The following is a 24,086-nucleotide window of genomic DNA, read 5'->3' as shown; positions in this document are numbered from 1 at the left end:
AAAAAAAAAAAAAAAAAAAAAAAAAAAAGAAGTTAACATGGAAATGTATCTTCATGATCTTAGAATATGTTGGCAAAGATTTCTTTAAAATGACACAAAAAAAGACTAATAATAAAGGAAAAACCTGAGAAATTGGACTGCTAAAATGAAAACTGTTAATCTAAAGGTAATGAGAGAGTAAAAAGACAAGCTACAAGAGTGGGAGAAGGTATTTGCAACACATGTCTGTCAGAATACTCATATCTATGGTGTATTAAAAACTCCTGAAATTGAAGAAGGACAGATAATTCAATTTTTAATATGTGTAAAAGACTCGAACAGACTCTTTTCACAAAGAGGATATCCAAATAGCCAATAAGCAAAGCAAAGGGTTTTTAACACCATGAGAATTAGGGATGTGCAAATTAAAATCACAGTCAGGTACCAGTAGAGAAATGAATATTCCCAGTAGAGAAATGAATGATACCAAGTGTTGGTGAGACTGTTGGACAATTGGAATATTTTTCCACAAGTCAATGGGGTATATACATTGGCAAAACATTGTTGGAAGACTGGCAGTATCTACTGAAGCTGAACATGAGAATACCCTATTACCTGATCATTCTACTCTTAGGTTCCACCCAATAGAAATATGTATATGCATGTAACAAAAGACATGCACAGAAAATGTTTGGAGTTATTTATAACTCTAAACCAGAAATAATTCAGATGTTTAATAGTAGAACAGATAGATACATTGTGGTATGTTCATTTCATGAAGTATACAACAATGGTAATGAATTATGGCTACTTATAGCAGCTGGAACGAATGTACAACCGTAATGCTGATTTTAAAGAAGCCAAACACACAAAAAAATTGTACTGTAAATTATATTCATTTGAATTCTCCCAACTAAATTCGTAGTGTTTGAACTTAGACCCTATTTCCCTCTGAGGAGGAAGGAAGATGTGGTGATTGGGAGGGGCCTCAAGGGGACTGCTGGTTAATTCATGGGTGTGTAAACTTTGTGTATTTCTCTGCATATTATGTAATGAATATGTATTTTTTAATTGATACCTGGACTCTACCCCCAGGGATTTTGATTTAACTCTTCTGGAGAGGGTCCGAGGCAGCAGTGTTTTTTTTTTTTTTTTTTTAAATCCCCTCCAGATGATTATAATGTATAGCCAGAGTGTATAACCACTGTTTAATAATATCTTATGAAAAGGATACCTTATGGTCACTATGGAAAATTTTAAAACTAAGGAAATGTGTAAGGAAAAGAAAAAAAGTCACTTAAAATACACTCCCAGAGATACTTCTTCCTAATACCCCTACCTATTTTGTCAAGTGACCAGGTTTTAAATAATGTATACAAGGTTCCTCCCTTTTATCATCTGGCGTCTGCCTGGTTCCCACTATAGGCATTTGAGGAAAGAAAGATGATGAGGCATCATTTTCCTGTAGCTTTTGGGAAATTCAGGAAGTAATAGATGAAAGTTATTATTCCTGAAATTCAGATATACTTCTTGAAGAAGAATTCAGAAGCAAAGACTGCAGGTTAATTTTTGGTTCTAATCATTATGTATTCTCACATGGTCTGTTTGTTTTCATTTCTGGATTTCTTAAACCGGAACAAGACTTTTTAGGTACAGTTTACCATTTAAAATCAAAGGTCATCTGTTACACTGTCACAGCAAAAACTCACTCAAATAGGTTAATTGCCTGAATATATGCTTTATATGCTTTTTGGAATAGTCTTCCACAAAATCAGAACTATTTTATTTCTTATTAATTTATGATTCATGCTGTAATGGTAACAGCCTAGATGTTCATCAATAGGAGATTGGGTGAATAATTATGGTACATACCCAGAATGGAATACTCTAAAGCTTTTAAAATGGTAAAGCTAGAATTATCTATGTTGCTATGGAAAGATATATAAGACCTGTTAAATGGGCAGTATTAAACATATTTATATCTTTTCCCATCTATGTGGAAATATGCAAATAGCTGCCTAAGCCCTAAAAGATATATTTCAACTGTTAGCAGTGATGATTTCTATACAGAGTTCTTGCTGGAGGAATTGGCTATTTTGCACTTTTTGTAAGGATTATATATTTTTTAGAAACATATTACCATTTTATGGGAAAGCAAAATATTGACAGAGTATAGAGAGAATGTCCCATTTTGTCTCCCCTCCCTTTTTTTTCTAGTATGTGTTCCTATCTTAAAAACATTTAAAATGTAGAGTTTGCTGGGTGCGGTGGCTCATGCCTGTGATACTAGCACTTTAGGAGGCTGAGTTGGGTGGATCATGAGGTCAGGAGTTCGAGAGCAGCCTGGCCAACATGATGAAACCCTGTTTCTACTAAAGATACCAAAAATTAGCCAAGTGTGGTGGTATGCATTTGTAATTCCAGCTAGGAGGCTGAGGCAGGAGAATTGCTTGAACCCAGGAGGTGGATGTTGCAGTGAGCAGAGATCATGTCATGGCACTCCAGCCTGGGCTACAAGAGTGAAGGCTCTGTCTTAAAAAAAAAAAATGTAGAGTTGGTCGGGCACAGTGGCTCACACCTATAATCCCAATGCTTTGGGAAACCAAGGTGGGCAGATCACAAGGTCAAGAGATCAAGACCATCCTGGCCATCATGGTAAAACCCCATCTCTACTAAAAAAAATAAAAAATTAGCTGGGTATGGTGCTGAGTGTCTGTAGTGCCAGCTACTCGGGAAGCTGAGGCAGGAGAATCACTTGAACCCGGGAGGCAGAGGTTGCAGTGAGCTGAGATCATGCCACTGCACTCCAGCCTGGTGACAGAGGGAGGGTGCAGTGGCTCATACCTGTAATCCCAGCACTTTGGAAAGCCAAAGCGGCAGATCACTTGAGGTCAGGAGTTTGAGACTAGCCTGGCCAACATGGTGAAACTCTGTCTCTTCTAAAAATACAAAAATTAGCCACACATGGTGGCACATGCCTGTAATCCCAGGTACTCAGGAGGCTGAGGCAGGAGAATTGCTTGAACCTGGGAGATACAGATTACAGTGAGCCAAGATCGTGCCACTGTACTCCACCTAGGTGACAGAGTGAGACTCCATCTCAAAAAAAGAAAAAGAAAAAAGCTAGTTAAAATATACTTCCAGGGATACCTGCTTTTAATACTCCTCTACTCATTTTGTGAAGTCATCAGTTGTTTAACAACGTATTTCTGTTTCGATGGTTCTGTGTTTCTGTACTCTCTTGCTAAAGTTTTGGTTCTCCGAGTACATTTGAGCTGTGATTTATCCTCAACCTGGGTGATAGGTTAAGGGAAGACTACCTTGAAGTTTACCATGAAGCCTTCTCTAATTGATGGTTTCAGTCTCTTCCAGGGCTTTTAAAGGTTCTGTGTACCATTGTGATGGAAGGCCCATGTCATGGGAGATAGACATAAGGATTATTAAAACATGTTCTAAAATATATCAAAGGCAAGTTTAAGTGATAATTACAGAAGTCCTGGATAACCTTTATGAATTTGTTTGTATTAGTTTTGGTCACGGTGCCCAACAACTAGTCCATAAGTATCTCATAAATATTTGCTAAATAGGGAAAATGAGAACAAAAGGGAAAAACTGAAGATATAGACGAGAAAAGGCAGGATAGTAAGTGAACTGAGTGCTGTGAACAGTGAAAGGATAGAAATCTGATTAATTTGTAGGAAAACATACTGATACTGCCAACACAGGTGGGAATTTTTAAGACTTGGAGGATGCATGATGGATGGGACCAAAAGTGAAGGGCAATACATGAAACATTTTTAGTGTCATTTACTGAAATCTATGTAGTTTTATGTATAATTTGCTTTTCTAATGAAATAATCATGATGATGGGAAGGCCTGAAAAATATAAACATGCTTTTTTGGTTTCTTTTAAAAAGAAAACACACACAAACTTCCCACACTTTCCAGACTTCCCTACCCAGATTCTATTGGCCACTCTTTAATATTTTAACCTCTGTTCCATCTAGAGTTTGGTCCATATAAAATGCAAAATGGCTTTCTGGTGCCATAAACAGGAATTATACTATCTTCATTTGTCATTGCTACAACTATTAAAATTTTCTCCAGAGTTTTAGAAATGAAATTGTAATCATAAATAATCTTTTGTTCTATCATCTTTTTAAACAAATAACATTAAGTTATGAAGGTAATATAGCATCACAGAGCTTAGGGAAAATATATAGAGGTTAACGTTATTCTAGTTCTTTTTGGCCGTCCTTCCACAGGCTGCTCATTCTTGATTTTTTTGGTTCTGATTTTTTTGTTTTAAATCATCCAGTGGAGCATTTGTATTAAAAAAAAAAAGTGTTGAAAATTGACCTCCTTTTGCCAGAGACTGACGGAAGATTAAAAAAAAATAAATTAATAAAAATGAAGAAAATTGACCTTCTTGGGACACAGTACATAAGAATGTGCTATTAAGTTTTTTAGTATCTGAAATGTTTTCTTTTACCATCACTGACTCTAATTTCCTTCTAAAATAAAACATGACAATTCCACTATGGGACTTGGGTGAATCTAATTTTCTTCTAAAATAAAACATGACAGTTCCACTATGGGACTTAGATGAATTGTAATCTTTTTTTCATCAACTCCTTTTCATCTATATTTAATCCAAATCTTTTGTTTGTTTTTAGAATTGAATCTCCAAGACTGCTTATGTGAAGCTTGGGATCTCTTCTGCTGTTCATGCAGAGATATACTGACTGTAGGGTGGGTGGTGAGGTAGGAATCCAGGACTACACAGGATATGAGCAACCTAATTAAAGGATTATTTGAGAGTTAGATTGGAAAAATACAGAGCTGGTATGCAGCGGGGAGAAACACACCACAGAGAAGTGGGGACAGAGTCAGTGAGTCACAGACCACGGAGGCAGATGGACAGATGGGACAGGCCTGGAGGAGGTGTTGAAAAACTGTTCTTGTTGTAACCTATCTTTTTTATGGACTCTGAGCTTGATCCTTAAGCAAACTAAAAGCTCTCTTTTACAGAATGCCTGTGGTTCACAATCGTATGTGCAGTGCCTGATGTGGACACTCAACAGACATTTTTGTCAGTATTGATGATACCTTCCTTTGGAATCTCAGTTAGACAAATGAGGAAATAGAGGTTTAAGGGGATTTAAGTAACTTGCCTAAAATCACACAGCTGGTAAATGCTGGTATTAACTTGCAGCCACGTGTCTCTTCAGGCTATACAACTTCAGAATTCACTAAACAGTGTGGTTCTTTAACACCAGCACATCCGTGATTGTTAGTAGCCCCACAGGGTTGTCGTCCTTCAATTCAGCTACTCTCTTCAGAAGATTATTGTTATTGCTGCTACCAGAGGGGAAGTTCTGGACTCTGGGAGCCTGTCTTCAGCACTTTAAAAATTGTTTGTATCTTTTGAAGCACCTCTTGCATTTTAGTTCTGAGCTCTACCATTTACTGGCTAGATAACCCTGGACGGGCTGCTTCACTTTTTAAGCTACATTGTCTTTAGCAGTGAAATAGGAGCAATAACTGTATTTACCTCAAAGAGCTTTCTGAGGATTAAATTCCACATTTGTTTATGAATATGATTTCTGCAAATTGATATGAGAGTACAAGTGTTGTAATGAAAAGTTTTATCTCGTTGTAGGTCTTATTGAATTTTCTGTGGGGAAATTTAGAATCTTCGAGCTCAATAGGCCCTTTCCAGAGGAAGCTATTTTGCATGATATTTCAAACAATGTGACTTTTCTTATTTTCCAAATACACTCACAGTATCAGAATACAACTGTTTCCTTTTCTCCGGTGAGTACAAATAATTATTTTAGTAAAAATCATTTCTATATTTTGGGATCTGGTATTTAGTATGAGTTTTAGAATTCGATATCTCATGTTTATGACCTGTGTCTTAAATTAAAAAAAAAAAATCAAGATAGATCTTTTCAAGTTAGTGATTAAGAGTATCTCAGGCTTTTCTTGAGTGTGGCAGTCTCTGACTTAAAAAGGGGATAATAGAGAGCCGAGCTGGAAGAAAGGGGACCCTGTGCCAATGTTACTGCAATGCAGGTAAGTTTTCCTCATGATTTCCCACCTCTTCATTTTCTTACTTTAGTGGGGCCTTAATAATTTTTACCTGAGAATACATGTCTTAATGGGTTTTCACTGTTGTTTAGCTATTTAGTATTGAACTTTACTAAGAACCCTATAATATCAACTTTATTCTTTGAACTCTGTCCTGCAAACAACAAAAAAATTACAGTGGTCAGTTCATCCAGCCCTGTGCTATGCCTCCAGCAGTGTTAAGGACTCTATTATAGATGTCATCACTAAACTTCTTAGCCTCAACCTCAGCCTTAGAAAGTTTTTTAAATTCCCTGGGTTAGCTTAAGCTATGAAGGACTGCCATTTATGTAATATTTTACAAATCTATTTATATTTAGTCTCTATGATACCTTAGACCAATACATGAATTTCACCTTGCATGAAGTTATATTTCTTTTTATTTGTACTAAGCCTATCTTATAATATTCTGGAATTTGGTAAACAAATCTGTCTTAATCCAAATCATATGTAATTTAAACAATTTTTATTTTATTTATTTATTTTGAGAAGAGTTTCACTCTTGTTGCTCAGGCTGGAGTGCAATGGCGTGATCTCAGCTCACTGCAATCTCCACCTCCTGGGTTCAAGCAATTCTCCTGTCTCAGCCTCCTGAGTAGCTGGGATTACAGGTGCCTGCCACTATGCCCGCCTAATTTTTGGTATTTTTTAGGTAGAGATGGGGTTTCACCATGTTGACAAGGCTGGTCTTGGACTCCTGACCTCAGGCGATCTGCCCACCTTGGCCTCCCAAAGTGCTGGAGTTACAGGCATGAGCCACTGCACTTGGCCTATTTTTATTTTTTTTAGAGATAGGATCTTGCTCCATCACCTAGGCTGGAATGCAGTGATGTGGTCATGGTTCACAGTAGCCTCAAACTCCTGGCCTTAAGTGATCCTGGGACTACAGGCACATGTCACCACACTCAGCTAATTTTTAATGTTTTTTTTTTTTTGTAGATACAGAATTTTGCTAGGTTGCCCAGGCTGGTCTTGAATTCCTGGCCTCAAGTGATCCTCCTGCCTGGGCGTCCCAAAGTGCTGGGATTACAGGCATGAGCCGCTATGCTCCAGCCCATATATATTATTATAGGCATTAGGCACTCTTTCTTACTATTTTGTATTTTTTTATTCCTGCCTTTTGCCCCTACCATAGAGGTGTTGAAATTGTGTGCATATGGTTGTGCACGTGTGTGCATGAGTGTTGCAGTGGTGTGTACTTAATAGACTAGAAATGGAAGAGTTCAGCTGAGGAAAAAGAGAAAGGAATAAATAGTATTAATTGCAAGAGATACCAATGTCAGTCATATGTCGAACTTGCCCAAGTTTGTTGCAGCTAGAGCAGAAGGTAAAGCATGTTAAATTTCATAACTTCCTTAGAAAGGAAGGAGTATGCCAATTCCTCAGGGGAGGCCAAGTTTTTTATGGCACTGAATTCAAAAGACAATTTCCTATTCTGGCTCTTACATAGGAGACTTAGTAAAATGGCACATAGATGAGTTCTTTAATCTTCTTTTTTAGCTAGCTCTATTTAAAAAAAAATTTTAATTGACAATCCGTATGATTTTCTTCCTAATGACATTATAGCAAGACAACATTTGAAGGAAAAGAGAGAGGATGGGAGAAATTAGCATTTATATTTGAACAGTGCCTACTATGTGCTAGGCCAGTGGTTCTTAAGCTCCTGGAGTCATAGATTACTCAAGTCTGTGGACTCAAATATAAATATATAATTTCATGGGGCCTTTCAGAAGCTCAGACCCTCAGGCCCCCAGTTAGGAACCCCTGTGTTTGGTTTTCCATGTAGTTAATTCTCACTAAAGCTCAACAAAGTAGTAGTGATGCCTGTTTCTACATCCGAGGAAGCAGAGCTTGGATAAAGAATTGCCAACATCACTAGTGACAAAACAGTCCTGGATGGCAGCATCTTGGGCCTTGATTTCTATGCAGAAAGGGTCTTAGTTGTCCTTAATTATCATTTTATTTCTTGGACTGCCTTTAGTTCCCACTATTATATTACTTAGAAGACGATGGCCAGAACTGCACATGGCTTAGGAAGCAAGTGGCACTTCTGTTTCCTGTGCCTTTCCTGATAAAGTGTGGCACTTTTGGGTTTTTTTGTGTCATGACAGCAGTTAGCTCTTTGAAACTGTTGACTCGATCATTTATCAATTAATATTTGAGTCATTCTTTCTTGTGATTATCAAATTGAAACTGATCTGCTACCTTTTCCTTCCCATTTCCTTAGCTTTGAGAGAATCTCTTGAATCTATTACCTCTTAACTTAGCATTTTATTATTCAAAAAGCTTTCCAAGCAGATGGAAGTGGGGGATGATATTGAGGAAGTGTTTGAGGAAGGATTAGGAAGGGGTACAAGGAAACTTTTTGGGGTGATGCATACATTTACTATTTTGATTGTGGTAATGGTTTCACAGGTGTCTATGTATATCAATACTTAAAAGCAGTTTATAGTATGTCAGTTATAACACTTACATAAAAGATATTTCAAAAACTGAACTCCTTGGGGCCAGGGCTCATGTTTTTGTCTTAGTGGTCTCAGACACTAAGACAACACATTACCTGATATAGTAAATCTTAATTCAAGTTAATTGAAACATGAGAATTTCACTGTGCATCTGCTATTCCTGATCAAAGATTATTTTTGCAGACAGAATGTTTGTGTCTTCACAACCTTCGCAGTTGAAATCCTCACCCACAATGTGTTATATTAGAAAGTGGCATCTTTGGGAAGTGATTAGGTCATGGACCCCCATTTAGAACCCTCATGAATGGGATTTGTCGTCTTATAAAAGGGACCCCAGAGATATTTCTTGCCCTTCCTCTGCCATGTGAGGATATAACAAGAAGTTGGGAGTTTTCAATCTATAAGAAGGCCCTCATCAGAACCCGACTGTGTTGGCACCTCAATCTTGAACCTCTAGAACTGTGAAAATAAATTTCTGTTGTTTATAAGCACCTAAACCTGTGGCATTTTGTTATAGCAGTCTTAACTAAGACAATCATATTTTTCAAGAATGATTTTTCCATGTGTATGTGTGGGCTTGTGAACATAGAGATGCAAAAATTTCCTGGTTATTTAAGGAAGGTTTTTTTTTTTTTTTTTTTTTTTTTTTTTTTTTTTTTTTTTTTTTTTTTTTTTTTTTTTTTTTCTATTGGTTTTGAGAAGATTTGGAATAGGACATGTGCACTGGATCAACTCGGTAATTTATATATTTTGCTCGACTTCCTATTCATGATGGTGCTTCTTCTTGACTGCAGACTCTCCTTCCCAATGCCTCGAAAACAGGCACTGACAGTGGACTGGTTTTCATCCTTAAACCAGAGCAGAGTACATGCACTTGGTACTTGGAGATTTCAGACACAGAACCTGTCCAGAGTATGGCTATCCTCCTCTCCTACTCAGAAAGAGGTAACCCTTCTGTCTTTTCCTCCCTCTTACTCTTTGGAATATGGGATGTGTTCATGAAACTTTAAGGAAAATTATTCTATTAAGATTGTTTGTTGCAAGTATAATTTATTTAATCAGAAATATTTTATAGTAAAAAGCCAGAGAATTAGCACAATGACTGAAAGCTCAGGTAGTGACTAGGAGAATACATTTATTCATTCAAAAAACATTTAGGGAGCCCTTGGAGAAGCAGTAATAGTAAGGCAAGACATAGTCCTTACCAGTTTAGTTATTCTAAGCAGAAGCAGTAAGCTCCATGTCATGAAGAAGAATGATTTGGACAATGGCACGTTGTGGCTGTGGCAGCAGCTGGAGTGTGGAGGGCCTTGCATACAATTTGAGGTTTGTGTTTTATTTCAAGGTAGGTTCTGAGGAGGCATAGAGTTTTTAAGCAGAGGAATGGTGTGGTCCATTTCATCTCTTAGAAAGCCACCTCTAGAAGCAGTGTGGGGATAGATTGGAGAGGGCATAGCAGAGTCAGGACCCAGCACAAAGTGAGAAATGAGAATCTGATCAGAGGCTGTGAGAGGCAGGATGGAGGAGAGGAGCTGGGTTTGAGATATCCAGAAGGTAGAATTGATGCAACACAATGCCTGGTGGTTATGGATTATAAGAGGGAATCATAGGTTTCCTATTTGGGCAGCAGGGAAATAGTGATACAAAATAGGTATAGGAACAGGGTTGTTGTGTTGCTGGATGTTTTGGGAGGTGGGATGGAGTAGATGGTGACTTCAGTTTGGGACATAATCTGAGATGCTTGTAGGACATTTGGTTGGAAATGCACAGTAGGTAATTTAAATAAGGGCCTGGAGTGGAGGGGTGATTTTAGATTCTCAACTAAATAGCTGTTAAAGCTGTGGCAGTGAGTGGCAAATGATAACTGCTGAGGAATAAGCGCAAGACTGGGGAGTAGTCTGGAAGGTCGGAAGACAGCCTGGAGCTTCTGCCTTAAAAAGGGAGCAGGCCAGACCCAGTGGCTCACACCTGTAATCCTTGCACTTTGGGAGGCCAAAGTGAACGGATCACCTGAGATCGGGAGTTTGAGACTGGCTTGGCCAATGTGGCAAAACCCCTTTTCTACTAAAAATAGAAAAATTAGCCATGTATGGTGGTGGATGCCTATAATCCCAGCTACTTGGGAGGCTGAGGCAGGAGAATCACTTGAACCTGGGGGACAGAGGTTGCAGTGAGCTGAGATTGCACCACTTCACTCCAGCTTGGGTGACAGGGGGAGATTCCATCTCAAAAAAAAAAAAAAAGAAGGAAATAGTAAGTCATACTCTACAGAGAGGTCAAGATAACTGACTGAAGGTGTCCATATGCTAGAGCAAGTAGAAGTCAGTGGTGCCCTTTATAAGAGTCACTTTAGTGGCACAACAGGGATGAAAACTAGATTACAGTGATAGAGAAGTGAATGTGAGGTGAAGAAATTTAGACTACACTTAAAGCTTGGGGGTAAAGGGAAGGAGAAGGGAGCACTAGTTAGGAAAGGAGGTAGAATCCAAAAGATTACTGGAGTAGACTATAGGAAATGTTATCTGCAACAAAAGGTTACTTACCTGATAAGAAACCATAGACTTAATTAAGGCTTGCATCAAGGACGGTGTACAGAGAAAAATTCTGAACAGTGGAGCTTCAGCTGGCATACATACCATTTTCTCTGGTGTGGTGAAGATCCATAAATGCAGAAGAAGGAGAGTATGAAAGAAGAGCATGGAATTTGGAGGAAGATTCCAACATGATATTGATACATGTATACACACTGTGTATCTGCATTCCAAACCTGGCCAGAAGTAGTCAACCAATAGCTGATCTTTTTAACTCTAGAGGAGAGTTTGGCAGACTACAGATCAAGAGCCTGGACTACAGACCAGACTACAGAACCAACTTGCTGCCTGTTTTTGTACATAAAGTTTTATTGAAACACAGCTATGCCTCTTCCTGTACGTATTGCCCATGGCTGCTTTCTTGCCACAAAGACGGGTGGGTAGTTACTGCAGAGACCATCAGACTGACAAAGCCTAAAATACTATCAGGCCTTTTACAGAAAATGTTTGCTGTGCCCTGCTCTAGGGACCTGAACCTTAGTTAACTTTACCCTCTTTAATCTTAGTTCATGAAATAGTATAAGACTAGAAGCTCTGTGTTTATATTTAACTTCTATGTGGGAAGTTCTTCTAAGAGTAGAGTTCTGTTTTTCTGAGTATGATTTGGATATGTAAGAATTGTTTGTTTAGTAACTTCCCTATTTCTCATCCAGATCCTATCCCTGGAGGCTGTAATTTGGAGTTTGATTTAGATATTGATCCCAACATTTACTTGGAGTATAATTTCTTTGAAACGACTATCAAGTTTGCACCAGCAAACCTAGGTTATGCGAGGTATGTCTGTCCCCCATCTCTGAGAAATGCTTTTAGAACACACATGACATCAGTTGTGTAGATTTGACCAGCTCTCTCAAGTCCCTAGTTCTCTGTAGTAAAATTGAATTCTTTAATTTTGGGGCAGAGGGGGGAGGAAATGGATGTAATTTAAACTTCATTATTAATATTTGGGCTGTCATTTACAGTTAATATTTTCCCCACTTCATTTTTGTGAACTCTTTTTATTTGAAGAGTCAGATGTAGTCTGTTATGAGCTTGGAAGTACATCCTGGTTTTTATAAAGCAGTTTAATATAGATAGCACTCAGTAGCCCTGAAACATCCATATATTTTTATAAAGATTAATTGTTTTAATTAAAGTTGTACCTCAGTTTCTGCTTTAATAGTAATGATAGCTAACATTTGAGAACACTTGAATGCTTCCCGTGCATTGTCCATGGTGCTGAGTGTCGTTATGTTCTTTGTCATTTAATCCTAACAATTTTATGAAGAAAGGCTATTGCTGTTATTTTACAGAAAGGTTCTCTAGCGGTTATTGAGGTTAAGTGACTTGCTAACAAATGACACAGCTGCTATATTATTATTACTATTTTTTAAATCGGAGTTGAGGTCTTCCTATGTTACCCTGGCTGGTCTTGAACATCTTAGCTCAAGTAATCCTTCAGCCTCAGCCTCCCAAAGTGCTGGGATTACTGTATAGCCATAAGCCACTGCACCCAGCTTTTTTTTTTTTTTTTAAATTTTTTTTTCTCCCCAAAGCTGTAGTATTACTCTGGGCCTGACTGATACAGAATCCAGTTATTGAACTACCCTTGCCTGTTGGTGTTAGTCTTAGTTTGTGGTGCTGCAACAAAGTAGCACAGACTGGGTGGCTTATAATCTTCTTTCTCACAGTTCTAGAGGGTAGAAGTCCACAATCAGGGTGCCAGCACAGTTGAGTTCCAGTGAAGGTTCTCTTCCTGGTTACAGACTACTGGGTTCTCATTGTGTTCACACATGACAGAGAGGAGGCTAGAGGGCTCTCTGGGATCTCCTTTATAAGGGCAGTAATTCTATTCATGAGGGCTTCACCTTCATGACCTATTTACCTCCCAAAGGTCCCAACTGCTAATATCATCACATTGGGAGTGAGGGTCTCACCATATTAATTTTGGGGAGACACAAACATTCAGTCCATAACAGTGTGTTATTTTTCTTCAGAATACCAATTATTGCCACTGCAAAAGGTGAACTCTTAAATTTTAATTATTGTTGCAAGTGTTTGAAATTAGAGCTCTTGGTTCCTTTTTATAGATGGGATTTGCACCACAAGAGATTGATGTTTAATTTTGTTGGTTGATTTTAGAGGTACAGATCCCCCATCATGTGATGCTGGGACAGACCAAGACTCCAGGTGGAGGTTGCAGTATGATGTCTATCAGTATTTTCTGCCTGAGAATGACCTCACTGAGGACATGGTGCTGACGCATCTGCAGAGGATGGTCACGGTGCCCCAAGTGAAGGCCAATGCTCTCAAGGTAAATCTGAGTCCCATGATTTGTGTGGCTGGATTGTGATACTTTTGTTACCAGGATCTTACTTCTTCCCTGTTTTCTCCGTCTTTTGGGGACACTCACTTTATTCTCTTTTATTTTGTTATCATCATGGGAGTTTTTGCTGGTGATATCTCAAAATGATGTTGGCCTTTGAGAAGATGCATGTAAATTATGTTAAATTTTAGTTTAGCCACATCTGTGTGACTTGGTAATCTGAAATGTGAATGGAAGGAGGTGGTAATTTTCTATGTACTCCCACAACTATTGGGTAGACATTTTTGACAAGTATGAAGGTTACAGTGTTTTGAGAAAAAAATAATGAGAAACTGCTTAAGAATATACACTTTGGCATTAATACTTCAACCCAAACTCAAAGTCTCTAATTTTGGAGCAAAATTCTTCTCTGAGCTTTTGAATACCCTTGCTCCCCAGGTGTGGACCATGGACCAGTGGCATTGGCATCACTGGGAGTTTGTGAGAATTGTAATTCTTAGGCTCCACCCTAGAACTACTGAATGTAAATTTGCATTTTATAAGCACCCGCAGGTGATTCTGGCCGGGCAAGGTGGCTCATCCCTGTAATCCCAGCACTTTGGGAGGCCAACGCATGTGGATCACCTGCGGTCAGGAGTTGGAGACCAGTTTGTCCAACATGGTGAAACCCTGTCTCTACTAAAAACATAAAAATTAGCTAGGCGTGTTGGTGAATACCTGTAATCTTAGCTACTCAGGAGACTGAGGCAGGAGAATTGTTTGAACCTGAGAGGTGGAGGTTGCAGTGAGCTGAGGTCGCACCATTGCACTCCAGCCTGGGCGACAAGAGCAAAACTCCAACTCAAAAAGAAAAGAAAAGATGAGTGACAAAAAAAAGATGAGTGACTCAGGTGATTCTTATGCATATTAAATTTTGAGATGTACTGCAATAGATTATTTTTGTGGAGGGGAGATTTTATCTTTATGTCTTGAAAAGTGCCTAACAGAAATATAATATATGATGTCACCCTTCAGTCTAATGTTTGATGGGTAGAACTTTTTTAGACACCTTCATTGTGCTTATTCACAAAATAAGAAGCTCTTGTTAGTAAAGTTTATTAGTTGCTTTATTAGAGATGACATTTTAGTACTATTTTTATTTTTATGAAGAATATAAGAACTTGTATAATAGGCTCTTTTTAGGTTACTTTTTAACTTTTAGTTAAAACAATATTTTGTGCTGGAATGTGGGGAAACCCTCAAAGACTAATAAGGGTATGTCAAAGAGATTCAGGAGCCTGTTTGAAGGGGCTTGCACTCCCAAATTTGGGACAATTCAAGAATCAAGAAAAAAAAAAGATTGTGGTTTCAGCCTTGAATAAATAAAAACAAAACCTTCCTCAGTTGCAACCACTGGAGGAAACTCTTACACCAAATTACTCTAAAAATTGATAAAGGAATTTAGCTTGCCTTTTTAAAGGAGGAACTAATTCTTCCCCAGTTTGAGAGAAAGCTCTTTGCAGAAGAGTGCCAGCTAATATATGTAGAAGGAATAATATAATTAGGTGATCACCATTTTGTGACCCTCAATGAAATAGTTCAAGCAGGGATCAGCAGGTGAAAGGTTTTTAGGGGACAGTATGTTTCCAGAGTGTCTAAGTAGCATCCTTAGATTCATTCTCATTGCAAAAGGAGAACCACTTTTAAATGGAGTGGCCTTATAGTCCACCTATTCCAAGTGGGCAAAGCTAATTTCACTGAAAATGGGTCAGCCTGCATTATGTGCTCATGTAATGGAGTCTGACATTATCACCATCACCTTGGAATATTCTAGCAAAAAAATGTCTAACCTGAATTCAGTCCATTGGATTCCCTATTTACAGGAAATATGGGGGTTAAAAGAACTAGTTAGACACCTTGAGCACAATTTGACAAATCCAGATTGTGGAATATTTTGTGAGAATACTGACCTGACTTCATCTCTTCCATAGTCATTGGGTGGCTGGGAGAGAAAGGTAGGACAGACTGCTCTAGATTACTTAGATTGGCCATAAACATCATGCGTGGAACTTGGTTTGATCTTGGGTAAAAAGGAGAAAAGCTAGAAAAGGCATTAGGGGCCAGGCACAGTGGCCCACACCTGTAATCTCAGCACTTTGGGAGGCCGAGGTGGGCAGATCACTTGAGCTCAGGAGTTTGAGACCAGCCTGGGCAACATGGCAAAACCATATAGCCACTAAGAAAAAATAAAAGTAGCTGGGTGTGGTGCTGTGTGCCTGTAGTCCCAGCTATTGAGGAAGCTGAGGTGGGAGGATCACTTGAGTCTGGGAGGCAGAGGTTTCAGTGAGTTGAGATCATGCCACTGCACTCCAGCCTGGGTGACAGAGTGAGACCTTGTCTCAAAAAGAAAAAAAAAAGACATTAGGGAAAATCTGGGTTATATATTAGCTAATAAGAAATTATTCATTTCAGGCCAGCTGTGGTGGTTTACGCCTGTAGTCTCAGCACTTTGGGAGGCCGAGGCAGGCAGATCACCTGAGGTTGGGAGTTCCAGACCAGCCTGACCAACATGGAGAAACCCTATCTCTACTAAAAATACAAAATTAGCTGAGTGTGGTGGCTCATGCTGTAATCCCAGCTATTCAGGAGACTAAGGCAGGAGAATCGCTTGAACCCGGGAGGTGGAGGTTGCAGTGAGCTGAGGTCACGCCATTGCACTCCAGCCTGGGCAATAAGAGCGAAACTCCATCTCAAAAAGTAAAAAGTAAAATAAAGAAAGTATTCAGTTTCTTAGGTGAGCTAAGGTATTGTGGTTATATAGGAGAATATTCTTATAAAGATGGTCCCTGACTTATGACGGTTTGACTTAAAATTTTTTTTAATTGTACTTTGGGCTCTGGGGCACATGTACACATCCTCATCCTGCAGGATTGTTGCATAGGTACATACACCCACCCCACACACCCGTCACCTACATCAGGCATTTCTCCTGGTGTTTTTTATTTTATGATGGTGAGAAAGTAATAAGCATTCAGTAGAAACAATACTTCCAATTTGAGTTTTTAGTTTTGGTAATTTCCGGGCCTAGCAATATACAGTATGATACTCTTGCAATGCTGAGCAGTGGCAGTGAGCCATAGTTCCCACTTGACCACACAGGTAAACAGCTAATAAATTACATGAGCAACTAAACACTTTATTATAACATAATCTTTGTGTTAGATGATTTTGTTCAACTGAGTCCAATGTAAGTGTTCTGAGCACATTTAAGGTAGGATAGGCTAAAGCCATGATGGTCGGTGGACAAGGTATATTAAATGCATTTTTGACTTACATTGGGTTTATTCTGATGTAACCCCCCCTTGTAAGTCTGTACTTAGACTTACATCTATACTGAGTACTTTGTTACTCAGAGTGTGGTAGGTGGTTGCATGGCATTGGCATCATCTGAGAGCTTGCTAGAAAAGCAGAACTGCTGGTACCACAGTGACCCTAAGAATCAGAATCTGCATTTTAACAAGACTGTCCCCTGTGATTCACAAGCACATGAAATTTGAGAAACAGTGTGGTAGGATATACACAGCGATGTGTTTAGAAGTGAAATGTCATGGTATCTGTAACTTACTTTCCGTGGGAAGAAAGTAGAGATGGGGAGAAAGGAGTGATAGAGAAGCAAATATGGTAAAATAATAACAATTGTTGATAATAGGCAGTATATAGTCTGTTGTGATATTCATTCAAATTTTCTGTCTGGTTAAAATTTTTCATGACAACTTGGTAGTAATATTAACAGTTTGTTGAACTTGACCAGACTTTTGCCCAAAAACAAGTTTTTGAAGGCTAAGCAGTATATTTAAACAATGATAGTCTGATGTAGGAGGCCTCAGCATTATTTACTCCTGAAACCCTAATATTTATTTTTCTCAAATTAGTAGGAACATATCTATGTATTGTTATATAAAGCATTTGTTTCTTCTAGTTTATAGTTTACAATGGAATTTCTGAAGTTAAGAACTACTATATACCAAAACCTTATACAATATTTTCTTGTTTCAGAGACTGTTAGACAAAAATAATTGGGTACTATCTGTGAAATGTTAACAGACTGTCTACATTAGTTTGTGGCTAATGTTGAACACATCCTTTGTATAGGCATTGGGCTGCATACTGAGGAAAGAACAGTGCAGAAGAGAAATACAGTTCCCATCCTTGCTTATAGTCTAGCAGAGGAGAAAAAACTTTGTACTTTGTCCTAACTAGCATTTATGCATTATCTATTTCACATTTTCCTTAAACTATTAAAAAAAACTTTGGAAGAATTTTGTGTAAGAACTTGTTTATATTAGCATATACAAACCATGTAAGATGGCCCTTTGACCATATTAAATGGGTTGGTGATTATAATTTATAAATGATTTATAAACAATGATTATAATTTATAAATATACCATTTAATATTACACATAGGTGGGGTTATCATAGAATAGCTTTAAAAAATTACCTAAACACTAATCATGTATTATTTTTGGCTTCAGGTGGCTACCCTAACTGCGAATGATAAGACAAGCGTTTCCTTCTCATCCCTCCCGGGACAAGGTGTCATATACAATGTCATTGTTTGGGACCCATTTCTAAATACATCTGCTGCGTACGTTCCTGTTCACACATATGCTTGCAGCTTTGAGGCAGGAGAGGATAGTTGTGCTTCCCTAGGTGAGTACATGGATTTAAACTTTTACAAATTCTTTGGCCTTGCAGATTTATGTTACTAATGTAGAATTTAAGAATATTCAAAAATGTTTTTGTTGAGTTCTCATTCATTCATTTAACACATACCTTTTGAGCCCCTATACTATTCCACTCTCTGTTCTAGGCACTAGGACACAGTAGTAAACAAAACAGCAACAATACTTGTCCTCCTGCAGCTTATATTATAGTGAGGGAGACAAGACAGATAAATTTATAAAATATGTAATACATGAGAAAATGGTGATTGCTAATAAGATAAATAAAGTAGGAAAGGGAGATAATATGCACCAGTAAGAGAAAAATTTAACATAGTTTACATGGCCAGGGCAGCCCTTGCTGTGCCACACACGTACCTGGGTGTGGCATGTACCAGGCAGCTGGAGCAGCCAGGACGAGGGCCTGTGCCTGGGAGCCTGCCTGAGGGTGTGAAGAACTGCAGTGAGGACAGGCAGGGGTGGAGGAGAAAGAGGAGGGCAAGAGAAGTAGAGGTGAGACGAGAGGTGTGGGGGCAGGCAGCTCGTGTGTGGCCTTGTAGGTCTTAGTATGGGGTTTAGCTTCCATTCTGAACGAAAGGGAAAGGCATTGGAAGGTTTTGAGCAAATGGTGCCGTAATCTAATATTTTAATGGGATCACTGGCCGCTTTTTGAGAAGAGATGGGGGCAAGAGCAGAAATACAGATTGGTTAGGAGGCCACTGAAGTAATCCAAGGGAGAGAGAACAGTGGGTTAGGTAGACTGGAGGCAGTAAAGGTGTTGTGAGGTGTGTGTGTATATGTAGGTGTAGTTAGCAGTTTATCTTGAAATCGTTTCTCAGAAAATATGCAAAAATAGTATAAAGAATTTCTATATAATCTTCATCCAGATTCCTTAAAGGTTGATGTATTAGGCTATTTGCTTTTCATTCTCTCTTCTCTCTTGCTTTCTATGTACGATTAACCTTTGAACAGTGTAGGCGTTGAGGGAGGTGACTCCTGTGCGGTTCAAAATCTGTATAACTTTTTTTTTCTTTTTCTCTGAGACAGGGTTTCACTCTTGTTGCCCAGTCTGGAGTGCAGTAGTGTGATCTCGGCTCACTGCAACCTTCGCCTCCCGGGTTCAAGCAGTTCTCCTGCCTCACTCTCCAGAGTAGCTGGGATTAATGGGCACACACCACCCTCCCCAGCTAATTTTTGTATTTTTAGTAGAGATGGGATTTCACCATGTTGGCCAGGCTGGTCTTAAACTCCTGGCCTCAAGTGATCCACCTGCTTTGGCCTCCCAAAATGCTGGGGTTACAGGCATGAGCCACCATATCCAGCCCGTGTATAACTTTTGACTTCTCAAAAACTTAACTATTGGTAGCCTAGTGTTGACCAGAGAAGTCTTATTGATAACATAAATACTTGATTAACACATATTTTGTATGTTATATTTATCATAAGCTATAGTCTTACAATAAAATGAGCTAGAGAAAAATAAATGTTATTAAGGAAACCATAAAGAAGAGAAAATATATTTACTAAGTGGGAAAGGATCATCATAAAGGCCTTAATCTTCATCATTTTTACGTTGAATAGTAAGAGGAGGAGGAAGGGGAGGGGTTGGTGTTGCTGTTTCAGGGGTGGCAGAAGTGGGAGGGGAGTCAGGAAAGGCAGGCACATTCAGTGTGACTTACTGAAAAAAAGTCTGTATGTGACTGGGCGTGGTGGCTCACACCTGTAATCCCAGCACTTTGGGAGGGCAAGGCTGGCAGATCACAAGGTCAGGAGTTCAAGACCAACCTGACCAACATGGGGTAACCCCATCTCTACTAAAAATACAAAAAATTAGCTGAGTGTGGTGATGCATGCCTGTAATCCCAGCTACTCAGAAGGCGGAAAGAGGAGAATCACTTGAACCTGGGAGGCGGAGGTTTGAATGAGCTGAGATGCTGCCACTGCACTCCAGCCTGGGCAATAGAGCAAGACTCTGTCTCAAAAGAAAAAAAAAGTCTGTATGTAAGTGGACCCATGCAATTCAAACCCATGTTGTTCAGGGGCCAACTGTGTATATAGATATGTACACACACACACACACACACACACACACAGCTTTTCTCTGAACCATTTGAGAGTAAGTTGCAGGCATAGAGACCTTTTTGACCTTAAGTACTTCTGTGTTTATTTTCTTACATAACCATAGTAAAATTATCAAAATTATAAAGTTAACATTGATACAGTAGTTATTTAATTCACGCATGTTACCACATTTACTAGTTGTTCCAATAATGTCCTTTATAAGCAAAAAAAAGGTATTTTTTCACTGGACATGGTGGTGCATGCCTGTAATCCCAGTACGTTGAGAGGCCAAGTGGGTGGATTGCTTGAGCTCTGGAGTTCGAGACCAGCCTGGGCAACGTGGCAAAACTCCATCTCTACAAAAAAATACAAAAATTAGCTGGTGTGGTGGCATATGCCTTTGGTTCCAGCAACTTGGCAGTCTAAGGTGGGAAGATCACCTGAGCCCAGGAAGGTCCAGGCTGCAGTCAGCCGTGATTGTGCTCTTGCACTCCAGCCTGGGCGACAGAGTGAGAGACCCTGTCTTCCTGTCAACAACTTTTTTTTTGCCCTGTCCACGGTTCAATTTAGGATCCCACATTGGATTTAGCTGATGTGTCTCTTTAGAGTGCTATAATTTGGATCAAGTCTCTTTTTGTTTAATTTTAATCTTTTAAGACCTTGACCTTTTTGAGAAGTACAGAATATTTATTTTTTTTTTTTAGAATGTCCTCAATTTGGGTTAGTTTGATATTTCCTCATACTTAAATTTTGATTATGCCTTTTTGGCAGAAATACAAAATATTAATTGTCTCCTGAGAAGGACACATCAGGAGACAATTAATATTTGTCTCTTTACTGGTGGTGACACCCTTGATAAGTTGGTTAGTGGTGTCTTGTCAAGTTTTTCCACAGTGAAGTAACTGTTTCCTCCTTTGAGTATCTTTAGGGGAGATACTTTGAGCCTCGGTAAATATCCCATTCTCAAACTCTCACTTGCTAATTTTGGCATCCAGTGATCTTTGCCTGAAACATTTATTACTAGGTGGTTGCCAAATGGTGTTTTTCTAACGTATCACTCCTTCCATGTTTATTTGTTGCCATTCTACTCTAAGGAAGAGTTTTCCCTCCCCTGCCATTTATTTATCCATGTATTTATATAAGCCTGGATCTGTAGATTCCTATTTTATTCTCTGGATGAAATCTGTTACCATCATTTGTTTCATGTTCATGAGTGAACTGGTTTGGCTCATGAGTGGCTGGATATATTTTGGAGGAGAGTGTGCTGATGGATTGCATGAGGGATTTGGGAGAAAGAAGTGAAAAGGACTGTAGTTTTGGCAACTGGAGAGAGAGAGTGACCATTCGCAGAGGTGGGAAGGACTGTCGGAAGAGAAGGTTCGGAGGATACATTAGGAGTTCAGTTTTAGACATGTTCAGTTTGAGAAATCTATTGAATGTGTATGTGCAGATGTTTAACTGATGGTTGATTATATAAGTCTGGAATTCAGAGGAAAGTTTTTGCTGGAGGGCATCTAGGAAATCTTCAGATTAAATATATGGCATTTAAGGCCTCAGGCTAGATGGTATATCTATGAAGAGGTAGAAGGGGAGGCAGGAGAGGCAGGCACACTCAGTGTGACTTGGAGAAAAGATCTGAGGACTGATTGTTGGGTGCCCCAATATTTGGAGCTCAGGAAATTGAAGATCCTACCAATGGTCCTAGAAGCAGCAGCCACACTGGTAAAAGGAAAATGGTGTTTGTTGAAGCCAAGGGGAGATAGTGTTGCACAGAAGAGAGAGTGATCAACTGTGGCAGATGCTACTGACAGGTCAGCTAAGTAAGATACTGAAAATGACCCTTGGATTTAGCAACGTGGAGGCCATTGGTTACCAGTGAGAGCTGTTGCAGTGGAGAAGTTGGGTTAGGAGCCTGACTAGAGCATATTCAAGAACAAATAGGAGCTAGGAGCACAGAAATTAGAGAAAGTTCAAGTAGCTGTTTCATGGAGTTATGCTCTAAAGAAGAAAGTCTATTAGTTGTATTCAAGCCAGGGATTATGATTCCCCCCCACACCTTTGCTAGAGCTATATCTCACTGTTGAAGAAAAAAAAATCAGTGACACTGGTTAAAGCACAGTGAGGAAGATTTTATTCAATGTGGGGGGTAGTACTGCAATAGGCATAGGGACCACTGTGATGGAATTTTGCAGTGGAGAAGAGAGATTGGGCTCAACTCTTGAGTACAGCATGGGCTAGTGGGAATGTATAGCCAAGGATCACGATGGGAGCCAGCGGATGAAAAATTTCTAAAAGGAAACATGAGGGGTAAGGAGACATTCTGTCTACACTGACCTAAGGGGATTCCTACTGAAGACAGACCAGGGTGGTCAGACATCATCTGGGGGATGGATGGTGGAGGACGAAGAACCCAATCAGATATAGAGGGTGATTTGATATCAAGCATAGGGGATTCTTGCTAAGCTGGCTTATCAGTTCTAGGTGAAGCTGGATTTTACAAAAATGTGCACAAATGGGCCTAGGAAGGGGTTCAGGAGACTGACGTTTTGCCAAGCAAAGGCTCTTTGTCACCATTCAGTCTTCCACTCAAAACAGCTTCCACTCAAGATCCTTGAGGTATACAGTGGAAGACTAGGCAGATATAAGTTGATGTGTGTGTGTACTTTTTTTTTTTGAGACACAGTCTCACTCTTTGTCACCCATGCTAGAGTGCAGTGGTGCGATCTCGGCTCACTGCAACCTCCACCTCCGGCGTTCTAGTGATTCTCATACCTCAGCCTCCAGAGTTCAGAGTATCTGGGATTATAGGCATGCACCACCATGCCCTGCTAATTTTTGTATTTTTAGTAGAGACAGGGGTTTCACCATGTTGGCCAGGTTGGCGTTGAACTCCTGATTTCAGGTGACCAGCCCACCTCGACCTCCCAAAGTGCTGGGAATACAGGTGTGTGCAACCTTGCCCAGCTAATTTTTGTATTTTTAGTAGAGATGGGGTTTCACCTTGTTGACCAGACTGGTCTTGAACTCCTGGCTTCAAGTGACCCAGCCGCCTCAACCTCCCAAGGTTCTGGGATTACAGGCATGAGCCACTGCACTTGGCCCTGTAATTTTAACCGATGGACTGAAGTATGTCTGGGTTCCTCCATTTCTTTCCCCTGAACCTTTCATGCGGAAGCCCCTTCTAAATAGAAACCCCCCAGGCCTGCCTCTCTCTGTTAGCCTTAGGAGACAGAGAGCTCTGAGCCAGTTGTTCTTCTCACCCAAAGTTGAACCTTCCTAGTGATGTTGGTTCTATTGTTACTTTCATTTTTAAGCTTGATGAGTACTAGGGTGTTTTTCCCTAGCTTTGAGTAGGGAGGCTATATCCATATTGCCTCCCAACTAAAACCTTGGCATGTAGTTCATAACCCTTAGCAATACTGTCATAATTAAAGACACCTTAGCCTTCGACTTGCTTCTGTGCTATTCACTTTTTTCATTCCCCAAAGTGACTGCCTGTTTTATGTCTTATCTTAGATTCTGCTTTCTATGAAACCTTCCATGCTCTCATATTTTACTTGTATACTTGTTTCTCTCCCTCCTTCCTGGTACTGTGATAGGGGATTTAGTTTCCCTCTGATGTTAGGGAAGAATACGTATACGTAACTGTGTCTTAGTTTTCATTGGGTTGGAAGACCTTGCTGTCTTGGTGATTGTACTTGCTGAAAAGTTCCACTGGATTTTAGTTTGAGAAAATCAACCCAGTGAATTTAATGGTTTTGGTGTAAAAATTAAATCCTAGAAAGATAGCCAAGGGTTTGAAATAAACAGAATGTGGTGTTTTTATCTTTCATTTAATCTTTGTGTGTGT

The 24,086-nt window shown here is 39.4% G+C and overlaps 1 protein-coding gene across 2 annotated transcripts in view; it reads left to right on the top strand.

Moving 5' to 3' along the window:
• Positions 1–24,086, top strand: part of TM7SF3 (transmembrane 7 superfamily member 3) — a 46,330-nt gene that overhangs the window by 8,974 nt on the left and 13,270 nt on the right. For both annotated transcript variants that reach the window (XM_037730903.1, XM_017507047.2), the window contains exons 2-6: positions 5,642–5,796; positions 9,371–9,521; positions 11,821–11,941; positions 13,289–13,460; positions 17,987–18,164. In XM_037730903.1, the coding sequence (XP_037586831.1) occupies positions 5,642–5,796; positions 9,371–9,521; positions 11,821–11,941; positions 13,289–13,460; positions 17,987–18,164 (777 nt within the window). The remainder of the gene's footprint in view (positions 1–5,641; positions 5,797–9,370; positions 9,522–11,820; positions 11,942–13,288; positions 13,461–17,986; positions 18,165–24,086) is intronic.

The sequence above is a fragment of the Cebus imitator genome, unplaced genomic scaffold (assembly GCF_001604975.1).
Source record: "Cebus imitator isolate Cc_AM_T3 unplaced genomic scaffold, Cebus_imitator-1.0 Scaffold367, whole genome shotgun sequence".
In the NCBI taxonomy this organism is placed as follows: domain Eukaryota; kingdom Metazoa; phylum Chordata; class Mammalia; order Primates; family Cebidae; genus Cebus; species Cebus imitator.
Note: the sequence above shows the minus strand (reverse complement) of the source record. Positions and strands in the feature narration are given on the sequence as shown.